Raw genomic sequence first — 17,509 nt, 5'->3', positions numbered from 1 at the left:
CAGACCTCTTTCTGAAGTAAAGGGTCAAATCTGTAAAAACAGCACATTAAAAGCAGCCACATTAAAAGATAAGGGCAGGGTATTCCAGGCAGGGGGTTGCCAACCCTGCTTGGATATGGATGTCTTTGCAGAAGAACCCTAGTCAAGATTTACCAACAGCACAGTCCAGACTATATCTACTTAGAAGTCAGTCCTGTTGAGTTCTATGGGGCTTAATCCCTTAGTAAGTGTGTTTAGAATTGCAGCCTTCAGGAACCTCCATCTTTACTCCCCAAAGCTCCCATCTAACATCTCCACAACACTAGGCTCCTTTGTCTCTGCTGTGGCCTTCTGGTGACTGCCCTAGCCTGAAGGCACTTAACCCTTCTTGCTGAAAGCAAGTAGGCTAGATTAAATGTTCCCTACCCAGGCTCATATATATAAAATATAAACGACATTTTGTCAAAAGTATTTTTGTCTACATTTTATACCTCCTTGGTTTTCCAAGCTTGGCATGGAATGCTTCTCATACAGAATTAATTTGAAATGCTGCATATTTATTATCATAATCATCATATTCAAAATAAAAAATATATGTACCGCCTTCAAGTTGATTCCAACTTATGGTGACCCTATGAATAGGGTTTTCATGAGGCTGAGAGGCAGTGACTGGCCCAAGGTCACTCAGTGAGCTTCATGGCTATGTGGGGATTTGAACCCTAGTCTCATTTTGTTCTCACAACAACCCTGTGAGATAGTAGGTTAGACTGGCCCAGGCAGGGTTATTTAGTGAGCAAAAATGATGCAAATAGGATCTCTTTTAATTGTGCTATCAACCTGCTTACTTCCACTCTGACTGGGGCATCTTGCAGGATGGGGAAGAGATGGGGGCACATCACAGCTGAAGTTCACCCACATAGGAGCATTATCTCTTGTTTATTACAGAGACGCCTGTTGCAGGTTTTGCTGCTGAGAGCAGCAGTCAGTTAGTGCGGCCACTTGCGTCACAGCTTGTTGATCCTGAGGAGGCAAAACTAGAAAGTGAGGTTCAGAAAGGAGGCCCTGTGCATGAGGAGGAGGAGGGCATGAAGCAGTGCCAGTTGCCCACAGCCACATCTGCAGAACAGCAAGTACCATGGTTTGGCTTTGAGAAAGCTTGTACATTTGTGAGCCAGAGTGGGAAAAATGTTGTTGTACGATGCAATTACTGCCTTCCAAGGATAAAAAATCTGAGATCAGCTGTTTCCTCCTCATCCAATGTGAAGAAACATTTTGAGGTAAGCCTTTGTCATGCTGGTCCTCAAAGAGTGTCCATTGTCTATTTATGTTTAAATTGTGAAGTTCCTCTTCCATTTTTTATTGGATTCATGCTTTGTTCTTCTTCCTCAGAGGGTACACCCTGAGAAGCTGAGAGCAATTGAAGAAGCAATAAAGGCAAGGAGACGTGGCCTTCCTGAACCAATGCATGACACCCCTCCTCCCAAAATGCTGAAGCAGCAGCAGACAACCCTTGAGAGGTGGGGATCTGGCAGGGATCTGCTTCTTCTGGCAGCCTGCGTACACCCTCGCTTCAAACTAGATCGGCTGGAATCGTGTCAGGCCACCACCCATACCAACAAGTAAGAACATTAGGGAAGCCCTTTGGGTGGATTATTCCAAGGGAAATGTTGTCTCAAGGGAGGCATCAGAGGGCTTAAGGTGGTAGACAGGGGCTGGTCCTTTTCTTCCTGGGGCTCCCCATCACAACCTTGGGTTGCTGCAGGTAATCCTTAAGGGTCTGCTGTGCTGCCCCATGAGTGTGGTAACTTGGTCACCTTCCTACCTTCCATGTCATCATCCACAGGCTCAGGCTGGACCCTGAACCAGGGGACATGACAAGCATCAGGAAATGAAGAACAGATGATGGTTTCCTAACATATATGTGTTAACATATCCTCTCTCTTTCTTAGATACACAATGGAAGCCTTGCTGAAAGCCGAAATAAAGATGGGTGTACTTAATGAGGACAGTGATCAGTCTTCAGATAAAGACCAGGAAGGAGATGACTTAGAAGATGACTTCTTTAACTTTCTGCCCCAGGGCAAGAAGTCAGCAGTGGACACTGCTGAGGAGGAACTGGTGAGGTACCTGAGGTCTCCCAGCAGGGAAGTGTCATCACTCCATGGCTTTCCACGTGTGCTGCGGTGTTTTTTGCAGCACAACACAGGCATGCCTTCAAGCGCCGCAGTAGAACGCCTGTTCAGTACTGGTGGCAACGTAATGACTGTAAAAAGACATTCCTTGTCTGACATGCTCTTTGAGCATCTTGTTCTTTTGAGACATAACAGAAACATATTATAAAAGCATTTCAAGTGTAAAATTTGATTTCAAGAGTTGGGGTATCTTCATTGCTTGGGGGGATGTGAGATTCTGTTATGCCATTATGTTAATCTTACGGATAAAATTTTTTATTCTACTACCCCCTGTGTGTGTGTGTTTATTTTTAATATTTTTTTAGGCTTCTTAGATGTGCAGCAGCCAAGGCCAGCACCTTGTAGGAGTTTTTTTTAAAAGTAACTGAAATGTAATTGTAGTGATTACTTTTGAGAAAAAGTAAAGTAATCAGTTACTTTCAGAGCAATTGTAATTGTAACGGTAATTACTACTTTTTTGGGCCAAGCAATTGTAACTGTAATTTATTACTTTTTAAAAGTAATCTTCCAAGCTCTGCTAGTATGCTATAGCTTTTCTCTTCTTATTGCGTTCCCTCTCATTCTATTCCATGCTGCCGTGCTAGGACCTGCAGCTGAAGAAGTTATTGGATTCAGGAAGTTTGTATGAATGAGGAAATGGTGCCAGATGTCTGGAAAGAGGCCAGTCTTCTTCTGCATACTTGTTTGTTTCAGTTTGGCATGTGATTGAGAAGTCTACAGAGAGAGCAAAGTGACAAGCTCTATGCTCTGAACAAATGACCATTCTAAATCATTGCATTGGTGGTACTAGGATAAATAATCCTAATAAACGTTGCTTGAAAATTCAACATTTGAGTAAAAATTACTTTTTAATGGGATTCTGGTATGGTTGCCCCATCACTAGATGACCTTTGGAGGCCCCTCTAACTCTGTGAATCTGTGAAGAATGTTGTGTAGGTTTATGTCAGTTCTCAGTGAACACAGGTTTTTGTCACTTCTTTTTTCTTTCCACCATTTCTTTACAAGGGTTCATTGATGAAGTATAATTGAAATATTAATACCTCAGTGAAAACTAGAAGGATAGTTTTCTTTAACATAGGAAGGAAGTAGCTCTCCCCTGTTGGTATCTTGGATCATGAACTCAAATAGCTGACAGGTTCGGTTATAGGTTATGACAGAGGTACTATTTCTAATTTAAGGAAAATAAGAACTTTTACTTAATTCACATAATTTGTATAGGTTGCAGTGTTTCCTTTTTCCTGATTCTCCTTTTGGGTAACTTAGCATTGATATTAATTTTTTTCGTGTAGACCTCATATAGCTTCAGTCTGATGATGTGGCAAGCGTGGGGGTGATGGGGGGTACAGATATGCAGGGCTGGCATTGGAGGTCAGTGCTGCTGAGTTTGCCCTCAGGTAGATGACTTTTTGGGAGGCCCTGAAGACCTATATATTTTTAACTGGCTTTTACATAGGCAGTATTTTTATTGACTTGGCGACCTTTTCGTGATTTGTTAATTGTTGGGTTTGTGGAATTCTTGTTTCATATTATGAATTGATTGTGTTATGATTGCTGGTTTATTAATTTTATAGGGAGGAGTTTTAGAAGTTTTATTTGTTTTACTGTTGGTATTATATTCTTGAATATTGAGTATGTATGTAAACTGCTTTGGAAGAATTATATTCAATAAGCTAGCATAACAATATTTTAAATATGCTGCCCTGGGCTCCTTCTGGGAGGAAGGGTGAGATATAAATTTAATAAACAAATGAACAAATAAAACAAAGTAAAAGTACTCTTTTCTCAGTACTGTGCTGCTGCAGATGACTGCAACAGCACCTTCTCCAACTTTCTCAGAGGACAGATTTATTTATTTATTATATTTATATCCCGCCCTCTCTCCTAGTTGCCCAGGGCGGCAAACAAACGCACTAAAAACACATTATAAAAACAGACTTTAAAATATATTAAAACAAAACAACCATTAAAAACATTTTTAAAAAGCTTTAAAAACATTTTTTTAAACAAAGAAGGTTTAACAACATATTAAAAAGCAATTCCAACACAAACGCAGTGGGATAAAGGCTCTACTTAAAAGGCTTGTTGAAAGAGGAAGGTCTTTAGTAGGTGCCGAAAAGATAACAGAGATGGCGCTTGTCTAATATTTGTTGTTGTTATATGCCTTCAAGTCGATTATGACTTATGGTGACCCTATGAATCTTTTGGATATATTCATAGGGTTTTCATAGTAGGAGGTATTCAGAGGTAGTTTACCATTGCCTTCCTCTAAGCCTGTGGCACCTGGTATTCCCAGACGGTCTCCCATCCAAGTACTAACCAGGCCTAATCCTTCTTAGCTTCCAAGATCAGACGAGATCAGGCGTGTTCAGGGTAGTATGGCCGTAGATGTCTAATATTTAAGGGGAGGGAATTCCAAAGGGTAGGTGCCGCTACGCTAAAGGTCCATTTCCTATGTTGTGTGGGACTGACCTCCTGATAAGACGGCATCTGCAGGAGGCCCTCACTTGCAGAGCACAGTGATCGACTGGGTATATAAGGGATAAGACGGTCTTTCAGGCATCCTGGTCCCAAGCTGTATAGGACTTTGTACACCAAAACTAGAACCTTGAACTTAGCCTTGTAGCTAATAGGTAGACAGTGGAAATCTTTCAGCAGTGCGGTGACATGTTGGCTATACCCTGCTGCAGTGAGCAGTCTCGCCATCACATTTTGCACCAGCTGCAGCTTCCAGACCAACCTCAAGGCTAGCCCCACATACAGCGCATTAGAGTAATCCAGCCTGGAGGTTACCAGTGCATAGACAACAGTGGTCAGGCTATCCCAGTCCAGAAACAGCCACAGCAGTCTTACCAGCCAAAGCTGGTAGAAGACACTCCTAGCCACGGAGGTCACCTGGCCTGTAGAGACAAAGATGGATCCAGCAGCACCCCTAGACGACGGACCTGCTCTTTCAGAGGGAGTACAACCCATCCAAAGCAGGCAACTGACAAATTATCTGAACTCGGTAGCAACCAACACACAGTGTCTCCATCTTGCTAGGATTCAGACTCAGTTTATTGGCCCTCATCCAGCCCACCACTGAGTCCAGGCACTGGTCCAGGGCTTGCACGGCCTCTCCTAATTCAGATGTTACAGAGAAATAGAGCTGGGTATCGTCAGTGTACTGCTGACACCTTGCCCGAAATCTCCTGATGACTGCTCCCAAGGGCTTCATATAGATGTTAAACAGCAAGGGGGACAAGACAGTACCCTGCGGCACTTCACAGCACAACTGCCAGGGGCCAAAATACAATCATCCAATGCTATTCTCTGAAAATGACCCTGGAGATAGGATCAGAACCACTGTAAAACAGTGTCTCCAATACCCATCTCACCAAGTCGGCCCAGAAGAATACCATGGTCAATGGTATCAAAATTTGCCGAGAGATCAAGTAAGAATAACAAGGTCACACTCCCCCTGTCTTTCTCCCGATTGTCCCGCCAGAAGTCAAGAAATCTAGGTGCACTTGGTTCTGTGAGTTTTTCTCTTTTTATTAAGTTTACAGCAACTTCAAAGGCTTTGCGACTTATTCATCTATCTGTGCTTTCTAGGAACTATTTGCCCTTACTAACTCTGTCTAAGCATCTTCACAGCTACAGGCCTTGACGCAGCAAAGATACCTTCCCTGCGTGTCTCCTTATGAAGACTTGACTTTCATATGAAGTCTTTGGCTCCTCCTAAGCCCCGACCGTTGCTCTTTGAGCCTCAGCTGCCTGCGAGAACTGGACAAAGGGGGCTGGACCTCATTTTCTCCCTCAGACTGGTGGGGGCTATTGGTATGCTCTGGTGTGGGAAGTTGCTGGGTGCCCGGCGAGGATCAATGAGCTGGCAAGGCAGCTCCTCAGTTGTGGGCGAGGGGTGTGTGTCCAGAGTTACAGGCTCTGCCAGTTCACACGGCTTCCCACGGGGGTTGGGTGACAGGACGTGCTGTACACTCTCTTCTCTCAGTTCGTCGTCCCAGTCCTCCAAGTCAGTGTCGCCCCTCCAAGCCTCCCCCCCGAACCTGGGTCGCAACACCAATAAAGGTCATCCATCAGGGCGACCAAGGCCAATTCAGCACCATAACCAGGCCTGAACCCAGGCTGGAATGAGTCAAGATAATCTGTTTCATCTAAGAGTATTTGCAATTGCTGTGCCACAACCCTCTCAATCACCTTCCCTAAGAAGGGGGTATTTGTGACCGGGCGGTAGTTGTTGCAAACTAATGGGTCCAGGGTGGACTTTTTCAGAAGCAGTCAGATCACCACCTCTTTCACGGAGGCTGGAACCACTCCCTTCCACAATGACGTGTTGACCATACCCTGGATCCACTCAGTCAACCCCCCTCAGCGAGCTTTAATAAGCAAAGAAGGGCTAGGGTCGAGAGGACATGTTGCTGGCTGAATCATCACAAGCACCTTGTCTGCATCATCAGGCTGCTTCAACTGAAACTGTTTCCAAGAAGTTGCAGCAGACGTTGCATTGGACACCTCACTGGGGACTATAGTAGATGTGGATGAGGCATCAAGTTTGCTACGGAGGCAAGCAACTTTACCCTCAAAGTGCCTTGCAAACAATTCATAGTGGGCCTCCGAAGGGTCTAAACTCCATTTCCTGGAGTTCATGTCAACAGACCACTGAAAATATGGAAAAGCTCCATTGGACAGCTACTTGAGGATGCGATGGTGACAGAGAAGTGGGCCTTCTTCACTGTCCTCACTGCACGTAGGCAGTAGGCACGGTTATGTTTTACTCGTGCCTCACAGCACATCTTTTGCCACTTGCACTCTAGCCATTGTCCAGCCTGTTTCATGGCCCTCACTGGTGTACCAAGGTGCAAACTGGGCTCCACAATGCCAGAGAGGGCGCTTAGGGGCAACTGTGTCAAGAGTCCGACACGCCTCACTGTTCCACAGCGTAACAAGGGCTTCAACAGGGTTACCTGGTCTATCTACTGGGAACTCCCCCAGGGCATTCAGGAATCATGTGGATTCCGTTAGTCTCTGGGGGCGGACCATCTTAATCTGTCCATCACTCCTGCAGCGGAGGATCATAAGTATAAATTTCACCAGTGGCCTGACCATTACAATGGGGTGATATCTCTAGACCACCCCTTCCTCCATCTGGAGCAAAAACCAAGCTGAGGATGTGCCCTCCCCTTTATGCATTGGGCTCGTGACAACTTGAGACAGCCACATTGGCTTCTTCTGCTGTTTCCCCCCTTTTTTTCTTGTTGGAATTGCTTGCCATTGTGCTTTTAGAATTTCTGTTTTTAGAAACTCCCACCTATCTTGGATTCCTTTTCTCATTAGGGTCGCTTGCCATGGAACCGTACTTTTGCTGGGGATGGCTGATTCCTCTTTGGTGTAGCATACTCGCTCAATATGCCCAACTTTTTGACAATACTGGCACTGTGTACCTCTGAAACGGCAGGCACAATGTTCATGAGATCCGCCACAGCTCTTACATTTCACTGGATAAACTTGTGTGGATCTTGTGTTTTGCAGAACAATTGTTGGGATGGTGGAGGTATGTAGATGATGTCTTTTGTATCTGGAGGGGCTCGGTTGAAGATTTAAAAAACGTTTTTGAATGGGTTAATAATAGGAGTTCGCACATCCAATTTGATTTCCAGCATAGCATGGACAAGATTAATTTTTTGGATTTATTGATAACAAAAGAAAATAATCATTTGTGCACCACAATGTATAGAAAACCCACAGATAGGAATACCTATCTTAGATATGATAGTTTCCACCCAAAATCCCTCAGACAAAATCTACCTCATGGACAATTCCTAAGAATAAAACGAAATTGTTCCTCAGAGAGAGATTTCTTGGAACAATCATTTGTCCTAAAAAATCAATTGTTTAAAAGGGGATATCCATCCCATGTTATTGACAATAATTTTTGAGAAAGTTGCTGATAGAGAACGCGTTGACATTTTACAGAAGACAGCACCAAAAAACTCTGTTCGTCTGAACTGCAACCTAACTTTTGACCATATCACTAGTAGGTTGCAGAGCAGCATCAAAAGACACTGGCACATTGTACGTCACATCCCTGGTTGTCAAGAGCCACCTTTGATCTCTTTTAAGAGAACCAGGAATTTGAAGGATATCCTAGTCAGAAGTGATTTCAAGGTAAATTTGTATCCAAGCACAAAGGTCCTTCCAGGTACCACTGCACCTAGGGGTCACCACCCCTGTGGTCACTGTGTTTTCTGCAGATACACTTGCAAAATGACGGATTTATCAATCCAGTCAATCACAAAAGACACACTCTGAATCACTTTTCAACTTGCAACACTTCAAGAGTCATTTACGTGATACAGTGTGGCTGCTCAAAAATGTATGTGGGTCAGACTTCAAGAATGATTAAAAAACGCATAGGAGAGCATCTTAGCAACTTTAGGAATAAAAGGATGGGAGCCCCTCTAGTGGATCACTATAGCCAATACCCACATTCCATAGCCGATCTAAGATTTTGGGTTTTTGGACTTCCGGGAAGGGTGACTTAGCCTGTGCCTGCTTTTGAGACGGGCTCCTGCCTCAAAAGAAGCTTATTCAGATATATCAGTCAGTTTTTTCTTTTTTTTTTGACTGATTAAACTTCTCCCGGGTAGGGAGAAACGAAGAGATTAACCTCAAAGCCTATTTTTGTTGGGACGACCAGATCTCATTAATTTATGGGACGAGGTCCAGCCGACGAAGGTGGGACGGATTTTCAACAGCAAGCTCTATCTGTTAAAGCGAACGTTCATCTTATCTTCTAAGAGAGAACGCACTAACAGGCAAGCACCCTTCTTTCTATATTTTTCTTTTACTTGACTTAAATTGTTGCTGTTTAAAAGAGATTTGCCAGATTGATCGGTTTTTGACATCTCACTGGGGAGCCGTAACTTCTCTCTGCTACGCACTAATTAATAGCTTATCTCTGTTTTTGTTGCAAAAAGCTGTCCTGGATTTGCATTCTAAAGATACACACAGAAGAGGGATTTCTATTCCAGATTTTTATTTTGAAAAATATTATACTGTTTTGAGACTACTCTCTTTTTGGTCTATTTTATTTTGACGAATCTGTTTCTTGACGATTGCCATTAATTGTTTCGATCCTGGGAACTGCATTTTGTTTACTTAACTATTGGAGAGATAAGGCTGTCTGCTCTGTTTATACTGTGATGTCACCAAGTTTGGAGTATTAACCCAATTGTTGCTGAAATAAGAAGTGGTTTTCCTATATTTTTCTTTTAAAATGGCAATTAAGAAAGTGGCTGAGAATCTGGAAATAACTATGTTTCAGAAAATAATGGATGAGATTGAGATAACGAAAATTGAATTGAGTAAAATGAAGCAGGAGATTAAAGATATAAGGGTCCCTGTGAGAGAGGTGACCCTGGAAGGGGTCCCTGTGAGAGAGGAGACCCCGGAGATTGGAACAGGGGTCCCTGTGAGAGAGGAGACCCTGGAGACTGGAATAGGGGTCCCTGTGAGAGAGGAGATCCCGGAGATTGGAACAAACGTGGAACAGGAACAAGATTTGGAGTCTATGGACTTTAGAAATAAAATCTATTGTTTGGAACTCAATGTTATCTCTGAAGAAATTAATGAAGATTCTAGAGATAAAGTTATCAATGGCATGGATTATCTTCTGGACTGGAATGATGTGATGGAGCCCAATATAGAGAAAATCTATGGAATTAACTGCAGCCATGTGACAATGGAAAAACTTTTAAGAGATGACCCAGTGTATTTTGAAAAAAAGAACAGAGATATGATTTTACAGCAGTATTTCAGCAACCTATTCAGAATGGATGGCAAGAAAATATTTGGGATAGAGGTAATTCCCATCAGACTCTTACTATATGACTATGGCTTTGACAGCAAGATTATTATGGAATACTGATAATGGAAGATTGGATATTGAAATTACTGGACTTAACAAGACTACTGAAGATGGAAGATGGAAAATGGAACTAATAGAGATAATAGAACAATGGCTACTGAAATTACTGAACCTAACAGATTCTGATGTGATGGATTAATTGAAATGTTTATTTTGACTATGGTTATGACAATAAGATTATCATAATTAGTAATGAGATGGATTAATCGATATGCTTATCTGGAAAAAAAAATTGATAGATATATTTCTTAAAGAATTGAAACCTCTCTTTGACTTTTTGTGGAAAGAATAAAGTAATGTTTATGAGATTTGATGATTAAGTAAGATAACTACTGGAGGAAAGTGATTTTATAATATGACTTAAGAGACAGGATTGCTATATATTATAGACTTATAACTGATTTGATCTTTGACAAATGGGAAGTCAATATTTTACTCTTTATTTTTTATTTTTGTTTTTTTTTTCTTTTTTTCTTTTTGTTTAACTATTTTTGATTTTGTTTTTTGTCTTTGAATGTTTTATGATTTTGTCTTGTATGTTTTATGAAAATCTGAATAAAAATTATTGAAAAAAAAAAATAAGATTTTGGGTTTTGGAGAAAGTGTACGGAGAGAATGAAGATATTCTATTAAGAAAAGAGTTATCTTGGATTTTAACTTTAAAAACAATGATCCCTAGTGGGTTAAATGAAGATTTTGAGCTTCTCCCCCTACTGTAAATTTCAAAAATTTCCCTTAGTCCCTCATTTGTTTCTTGCATCCAGGTGTTAGCTGTTCCTCATGCTACAGGGAACATTATTGTATTCACCTGTACTTCGCTTTGGACTGCTTGTGTATATATACAGACAATCCAATTGCATTACTCATTGAGACATTTGACTTTGACACAGTACAGAAAGCGATTTGCTGGTCTTATAATCTTATAAGCCATTATGTGAGTATCAGATTGTCCTAAAGACTTATATGTACTATGTATGTGTGCATGATTTTATATGTGTGGAGAGTTAACTTGTCCCTTTTGTTTGATTTACCATAGCCCCTGATGAAAGCCTGCAGATAATAGGCTGAAACGCGTTGGGTTTTATCTATAATAAAAAGTTCCTATTTTCCAGCATCTTGGTCTTTGACCCCTTTTTTGATTTTAATCTTTAGCCAGCTGGGTTTCTGAACAGGGTGAGTTTCTTGCCAAGCGCACTTCTTGGGCACTTGCTGCTGCTGCATCTGTAGCCAGAGCTTCCTCTAATGCAGTCTTGAATGTGAGCTGTCCTTTTGCAAACAGACACTTTTGCGGGCCCTCATCATGCAACCCACAGACCAGGTGATCATGCAGCATCTCCTCAAGATTTGGGAAATTGCAGTGTTTCGCCCTGCGTTTAAGTTCAGCAACATACAGTGACACTTTGTTGGGCCCTGTTTTTGTTTGTAGAAAGAATTTCATTGTGCTATTTCAGACAGTTTTGGAGAGAAATGTCCTTGTAAAACATTCAGAATATCCTCATAAGATATATTAGCAAGTTTTGCTGGTGCTAGGAGGGCCTGGGCTAGGGAAAAGGACTCCAGCCCACAGACACTGAGTAACACAGCACGCTTCTTCTTTGACTCTGTAATGCCATTTACTGCCAATAAAATCCAGCCTGGCTGCATAACTTTCCCACTTGCTGGGACATGCAGGGTTAAATTCTTCAAGATGCCCTTGGGTGGCCATTTCCCACAAATATACAGATTGACCTGGAGTACTGATGTCTTAATCCAGTCTAAGGAGAAATGTCCTCTCCCTTTCAGCCTTTGATGCATGAAGAAAACACTCTGTATGCCTCATGGTATCCCATCCTCATCGCCAGTAAACAGTATTCTGAAGGAAAAGGTCACACAGAGGATATACAACAACAAGAACTTTACTATCACTAAAGATATGAATCATAGAATCATAGAGTTGGAAGGGGCCTTGTAGGCCATCAAGTCCAGCCCCCTGCTCACAGCAGGAAATCCACAGCTAGAGCATCTCCCGCAGATAGCTGTCCAGCCTCTGCTTGAAGACATCCAGCGAAGGGGATCCCACCACCTCCCTAGGCAGTCGGTTCCATTGCCGAACTGCCCTTACTGTCAAGAAGTTCCTTCTAATGTCCAATCTGAATCTATGCTCCTGCAACTTAAAACCATTAGACCTAGTCCTACCCTCCAGGGCAGCAGAGAACAAATCTGTACTCTCCTCTATGTGACAGCCCTTCAGGTACTTAAAGAGTGCAATCATGTCACCCCTCAGCCTTCTTTTCACCAGACTGAAGAGAGCAAGGCCCACAACATGGTGCTGCTTGTAGGCCAAACTGCAACTAGAACTGAAACTAAACTACCACAGCCCTGGGCAGACTCAGCAGTTCCCTGTATGGCAAGCCTAGAGGGCCAATACACAACAGTTAGAAGGGTCAGCTTTCAGATTTCTCAGCACTCTGTTTTTAGTGGGATTGAGTGCCACTTTTAGTCCTGAGAGCTTCATATACTGAATTATATTTTTTCCTCTTTTCTTTTTGGTTAAAAAAGACAAATCAGCTAAGACAAAGAGCATAACATGAATAGGTCAAAGCATGCCAATGGGACAGGGCCTCACCATTTGATAGAGGTGTCTTAAATTTTGTTGAAGCCATACTTTTTGGCTTTTTCAGTCAGAGGCTGAATTCAAGTAAACTCCCTGTCCTTTGTTTAGAGATACGAAGTCCTAGGGAGAACACCCCACACACCAAAAAATCCGTGTGTGAAGGATTTTCCCCCAGTTGAAAAATGGGAACTTTCCCCGAAATTGAAAAAAGAATACACCATGAGCAATCTGTTTTAAAGTACTCTAAAACACTGCAGAATATGAAGCATCATCAGGTACTTAGTCCAAACTAGGAGTCTGCTAAGCATATTTTGTTCAATATATATTTTTCCTAAAAACTTCAAGGCAGCTACCAAAAAAAGAAAAATACAAATAAAGTAAAAATATAAACTTACAGGTACAATATGAACACCAACAATGTCATTATTAAAAAGAGGAAAAAAGTACCAGAGTACTGGCAGATAAAACTGTAAGAACAGCAGGTAAAACCAATAAAAATGTTTCAATAAAGCCACTAAAAACTGGAGTATTCCCTAAAAAGGAATGTCTTTTGTATTTCAACTTCTTTACCCCAAGATTCATATGCATGAATAACTGGATGCTGGATGTTTGTTTTTAATTTGCAGGTTGTGCAGCTTGACTTTGAAGAAACTGATAGTATTGAAAGAATTGGATAAGGATCTCATTTCTGTGGTAATTGCAGTCAAAATGCAGGTAATGTAAACCTTGCTAGAGGTAATGACTAATGAGGTCTATGCCAGAAAGTTTTAATGGTCCACTAACAATATCCTCTTTCTTAACTGACCATAGTTATCTAGAAAAGTTAGTTCAGTTAGCCTTTTAGAAAAATATGGTGTTGGTGAATGTATAAGAATGTAGATTAGTTTAGAAAATATACAGTTGTTTTTGTAGAGGAGGATTGGAGCAATTCCCCAGGCCTTGATGATCTAAACTCATTGAAGTCTCTAACCTTTTCCAAGTCTTTATTGATACAGTTAAGAACAACTCAACATACATTACGTGAGAGTGAGGGGGGTACATCATATATTCAATAAATTTTCCTGCACTTAAGCATACAAATAAATAATCTGTTGTTGTTGTTTGGTCACCTGTATGGAATAGATAGGTTTCAAAAAGCTTTGGGAACCTTGTTTTTATTGTCTACTGCATTGGTGTATGTAATAAAGCTCCACTACTCTGCAACAAATGTATTTTTGCTGCTTTGCCCTTTTGCAATCTTCAGCTTCTGCATCAATTTCTGTATTAATGGTAGTTGCCAAACTTTACTATACCATAACCAAATAGAAATAACTTTCATATCTTTACAAAATTGTGCAATTAATGCCTGGACTGCAATCAGTAAAAAGCTAATAAACTCTTTATCCTTAAGAGCTTGATTTTCATTCAAAAATAAATTTAACAGGGCTAATTCTGGGGTTTTTGTGTACCAAAAGGTGTTGTAATTTAAAATATTGCCACTCAGTACTCATTGATAAATTATGTCTGAAGCGCAGTATAGGAAACTGTAAACGTTCTCCGTCTCTTCCTATCAGCAGATCTAGTGCATAAATCTCAGAGTGTACCAGTTTTCTTCCACAAAGAGGATTGCCTTTAAATCATGGTTACCACATGAAGCGAGTTTAGCATGAGAATATGGATCAAATTGTAGCTAATGAGCCAATCTACACCTTGTCTCTCTAGTTGCTAAAACTGAAGGTAACTTCAGTTCTTTTTTACATATCCAGACCTCAGCACCACCCATCCAAAACGGATTGCTAAATAAACCATATCTAAAATTGCCCATGCAGGTATATTTCTAGAAAAAGAAACTTGCTGTTCATTCATATGCTCTAACAGGTATGCCTTGTGGTATAAACTAATATCTAGAAAATTAAATCCTCCTTCCAGTATAGGCAACTGCATTCTTTTAAGTAATGTATAAGGTGGAGAATTACCCCAAATAAACTTCCAAAATAGCACTGTCATCTTATGGAAATGCCTTTGGTGAACATATAGACAGATACCACACAGCACATGTATTATTCATGGCATGTTATTCATCTTAGGTGGGGGGCAGAGCAATCCAAGTCATGGGAAGCTGACAGGAGGGGGGCTGGCAGAAGAGAAGCCAGCAGGAAGCTCTGCAGCATCCACTTACCTTTCAGAAGCTACCGGATCAGCTGAACACCGGCTCAGTTGGGAGCTGTGCACAGGGACCGGGAGGTAAAAGACCGCTCTGATGAATACACCTACTGGGGAGTAAGCACTCCCCATTGATCACCATTGTAATTATTTACTTGGAAAGGAAATGGACTGCCTGCAAGTCGATCCCGACTTATGGCGACCCTATGAATAGGGTTTTCATGGTAAGTGGTATTCAGAGGTGGTTTACCATTGCCTTCCTCTGAGGCTGAGAGGCAGTGACTGGCCCAAGATCACCCAGTGAGCTTCATGGCTGTGTGGGGATTCGAACTCTGGTCTCCCAGGTCGTAGTCCAACACCTTAACCACTATACCACACTGGCTCTCTAATTATTTACTTACACTGACCTTTTTGCTGGCAGAAAGTTTGGCCAGATTGGGACCCACAGGAGCACTTTGAAGGAGAGCTGGATATAGCAGAAGTCTTCTCCCCTCGGCTCCACCATCACCATACCTCCAGAACATCCCGTTTTCAGGCCTTCTGGTGGCTCTCTGTTCACCGGGCTGGGCTTCCTTGGCGGAGCCCTGGCTGAGCTGGTAGAGGCCTGGTGATGGCATGGCTTGGCTCAGCCAGGACGAGGGGCTTCTGCTCCCCCCAGCTTGGTGCAAATACACGCTGGATTGTGCCCTTAATCTTACCCACAATATTAAGTTTAAATAGTACCCATCTTTCCAAATCAATATACATTTTTCTTTTTAAAGCTATTTAAATTCATTTTAATCATTTGAGAATTTATTGTTTTTGTTTTTGTTGTTATTAATTGCCTGCCCTTCACCAATAGGTCTCAGGTGGGTTACACAATCTAAAATATAATATTAAAAAGAATTAAAACACAGTATCTGTAGGAACTAAAATCCCTTGAATAAGTCCTTTGGACACGACTAAAATCACCAATTAGCACACAAAGCAGGGGATTTAACCTTGCCCACTACCATTAATTTAGATTTTGACCAATTTATTGTTTATCCTGAAATTCTACTAATCGTATCAGTTAATCTAATAAATTTTGATATGGATATTTCATGTCTGTTAATAAATATTAGCAAATCATCCCCATACAAACCCAGTTTCAATTCTGCTTAGGTACAAAGCCATAAATCTTCCTGTTTTGTCTAATTGCACATGCCAATGTTTCCAAACATATATCAAATATCAATCGAGAAAAGAGGGCAGCCTTGTCTTTTACCTCTAAGGATTCATTTTATCCTCACTTGTAATTTGGGGTACAAATTATTTTTCTACTTAATACAATCATGAGGAAATCCATTTTTTTCCAAAATAACAAAAATCAATTGCAAATGAATCTTGTCAAGTGCTTTTTTGGCATCAAGGGAAATAATGTCTGTATCAGTTCTTTGGTTGCTTTGAATAGTCAATCTTAAATGTCTACTCTGTGTCTGATATGAAACTAAGTTCACTTTCAACAAAGTTTCAAAAGTAAAAAAGTTATACAGTATATATGGAGTTGTCACCCAATCATACCAGCAGGGCTTCTGTATCAATGAGAGTTGCTTGATAGACAGCAGTTAGCAAGTGTTATGTCCTTTTCAGTTTTGTGCTAGGGATGTCTTCATCAGTTGTATGGAGATTGTAAGAGTGCAGGAGTCTGGGTGGAGCAAGTAGGTTGGCAGCCTTATTGGGGAAAGGTTGGCCTTTCTCCAGTCACTGCTGCTGAATATACTGTGGGCCTCGCTTGTGGTCTGTTCAGAACTGAGTGGGTGGAAAGTACTGTCAGCTTCAGTGTTGGATTGCTGCCCATGGGGAACAAAGGGGAACACCAACAATGGGCAATTGTCAGCAGCTGGCTTCTGGGACCTGGATGAACAGCAGGTGTTTTTTAAGAGCTGAGAGTGGTGCCACTTGAGTGCTGTGCTACTGTTCCTGCTGCGCACATGTGCGTGTGCACACACGCACACACACACAAACTGAGGGACGGGAGGACTGCAGTGACTGAGATAATACTTACTTTTTCTTCTGTAGGGAGTTGCAGTGAAACTCTGTGTATGCAGGGACTGCTCTAGGCTGTGATTCTGCAAGACAAAGGTGGCCCTGTGTGTGTGGCCAGTAATAGAAATAGCTGAAGTGCCTAGCATTCCAGGTTAGCCAAGATAGATTTCACATATAGCAATATAGATGGGAAGACATGTGCAGAAATTATTATTTGTGATAAGGATTTTCTTTAACCTTATTTTCCTATGTGAGGAAATATCCTTAGATATTTTTAAGTAAACAAATATGCTGCCCCATTACCAAGTTCTCAAGGGTGACTTAGAACAAGAATAAAAGCACATTTTAAAAATGCATACAACAAAACAGGTTAACAAAAAAAAGTTTTAAAGCAGCATATAGGCAAGTGGAAAAGGTAAAACTGGTCAGACATGCAGGCTGGGAAAATCAAAAGGTGCTGACATGACATCAAGACAGGTACCAGGCAGGTCTCTCTGGAGAGCGCATTTCAGGGTGCCATCCTTGAGAAAGCCTTTTCCCCAGTAGTCAGTCATCTCACCAGAAAGCTCTGAAGAAAGCTCTTATAAGTTTTGTAGGTACATGTGGAGAAAGATGATCCTTCAGGACTCTGATTTGGAGTGTGAGCCAGTGAAGTTGGCAAAACACCCAGTC

At 41.5% G+C, this 17,509-nt stretch overlaps 1 protein-coding gene and 1 pseudogene across 1 annotated transcript in view; one reads left to right on the top strand and one right to left on the bottom strand.

The window, feature by feature from the left end:
- PACS2 (phosphofurin acidic cluster sorting protein 2) overlaps positions 1-17,509 on the top strand; it is a 219,935-nt gene that overhangs the window by 11,171 nt on the left and 191,255 nt on the right. Inside the window, 1 exon segment of the mRNA XM_061585566.1 lies at positions 13,315-13,402. Coding sequence (XP_061441550.1) covers positions 13,315-13,402 — 88 coding nt within the window.
- Positions 4,440-4,558, bottom strand: LOC133375767 (5S ribosomal RNA; annotated as a pseudogene).

Source organism: Rhineura floridana, chromosome 1 (assembly GCF_030035675.1).
Source record: "Rhineura floridana isolate rRhiFlo1 chromosome 1, rRhiFlo1.hap2, whole genome shotgun sequence".
NCBI lineage: Eukaryota > Metazoa > Chordata > Lepidosauria > Squamata > Rhineuridae > Rhineura > Rhineura floridana.
The sequence above is the reverse complement of the archived record's forward strand: the minus strand, read 5'-3'. Positions and strand labels throughout refer to the sequence as shown.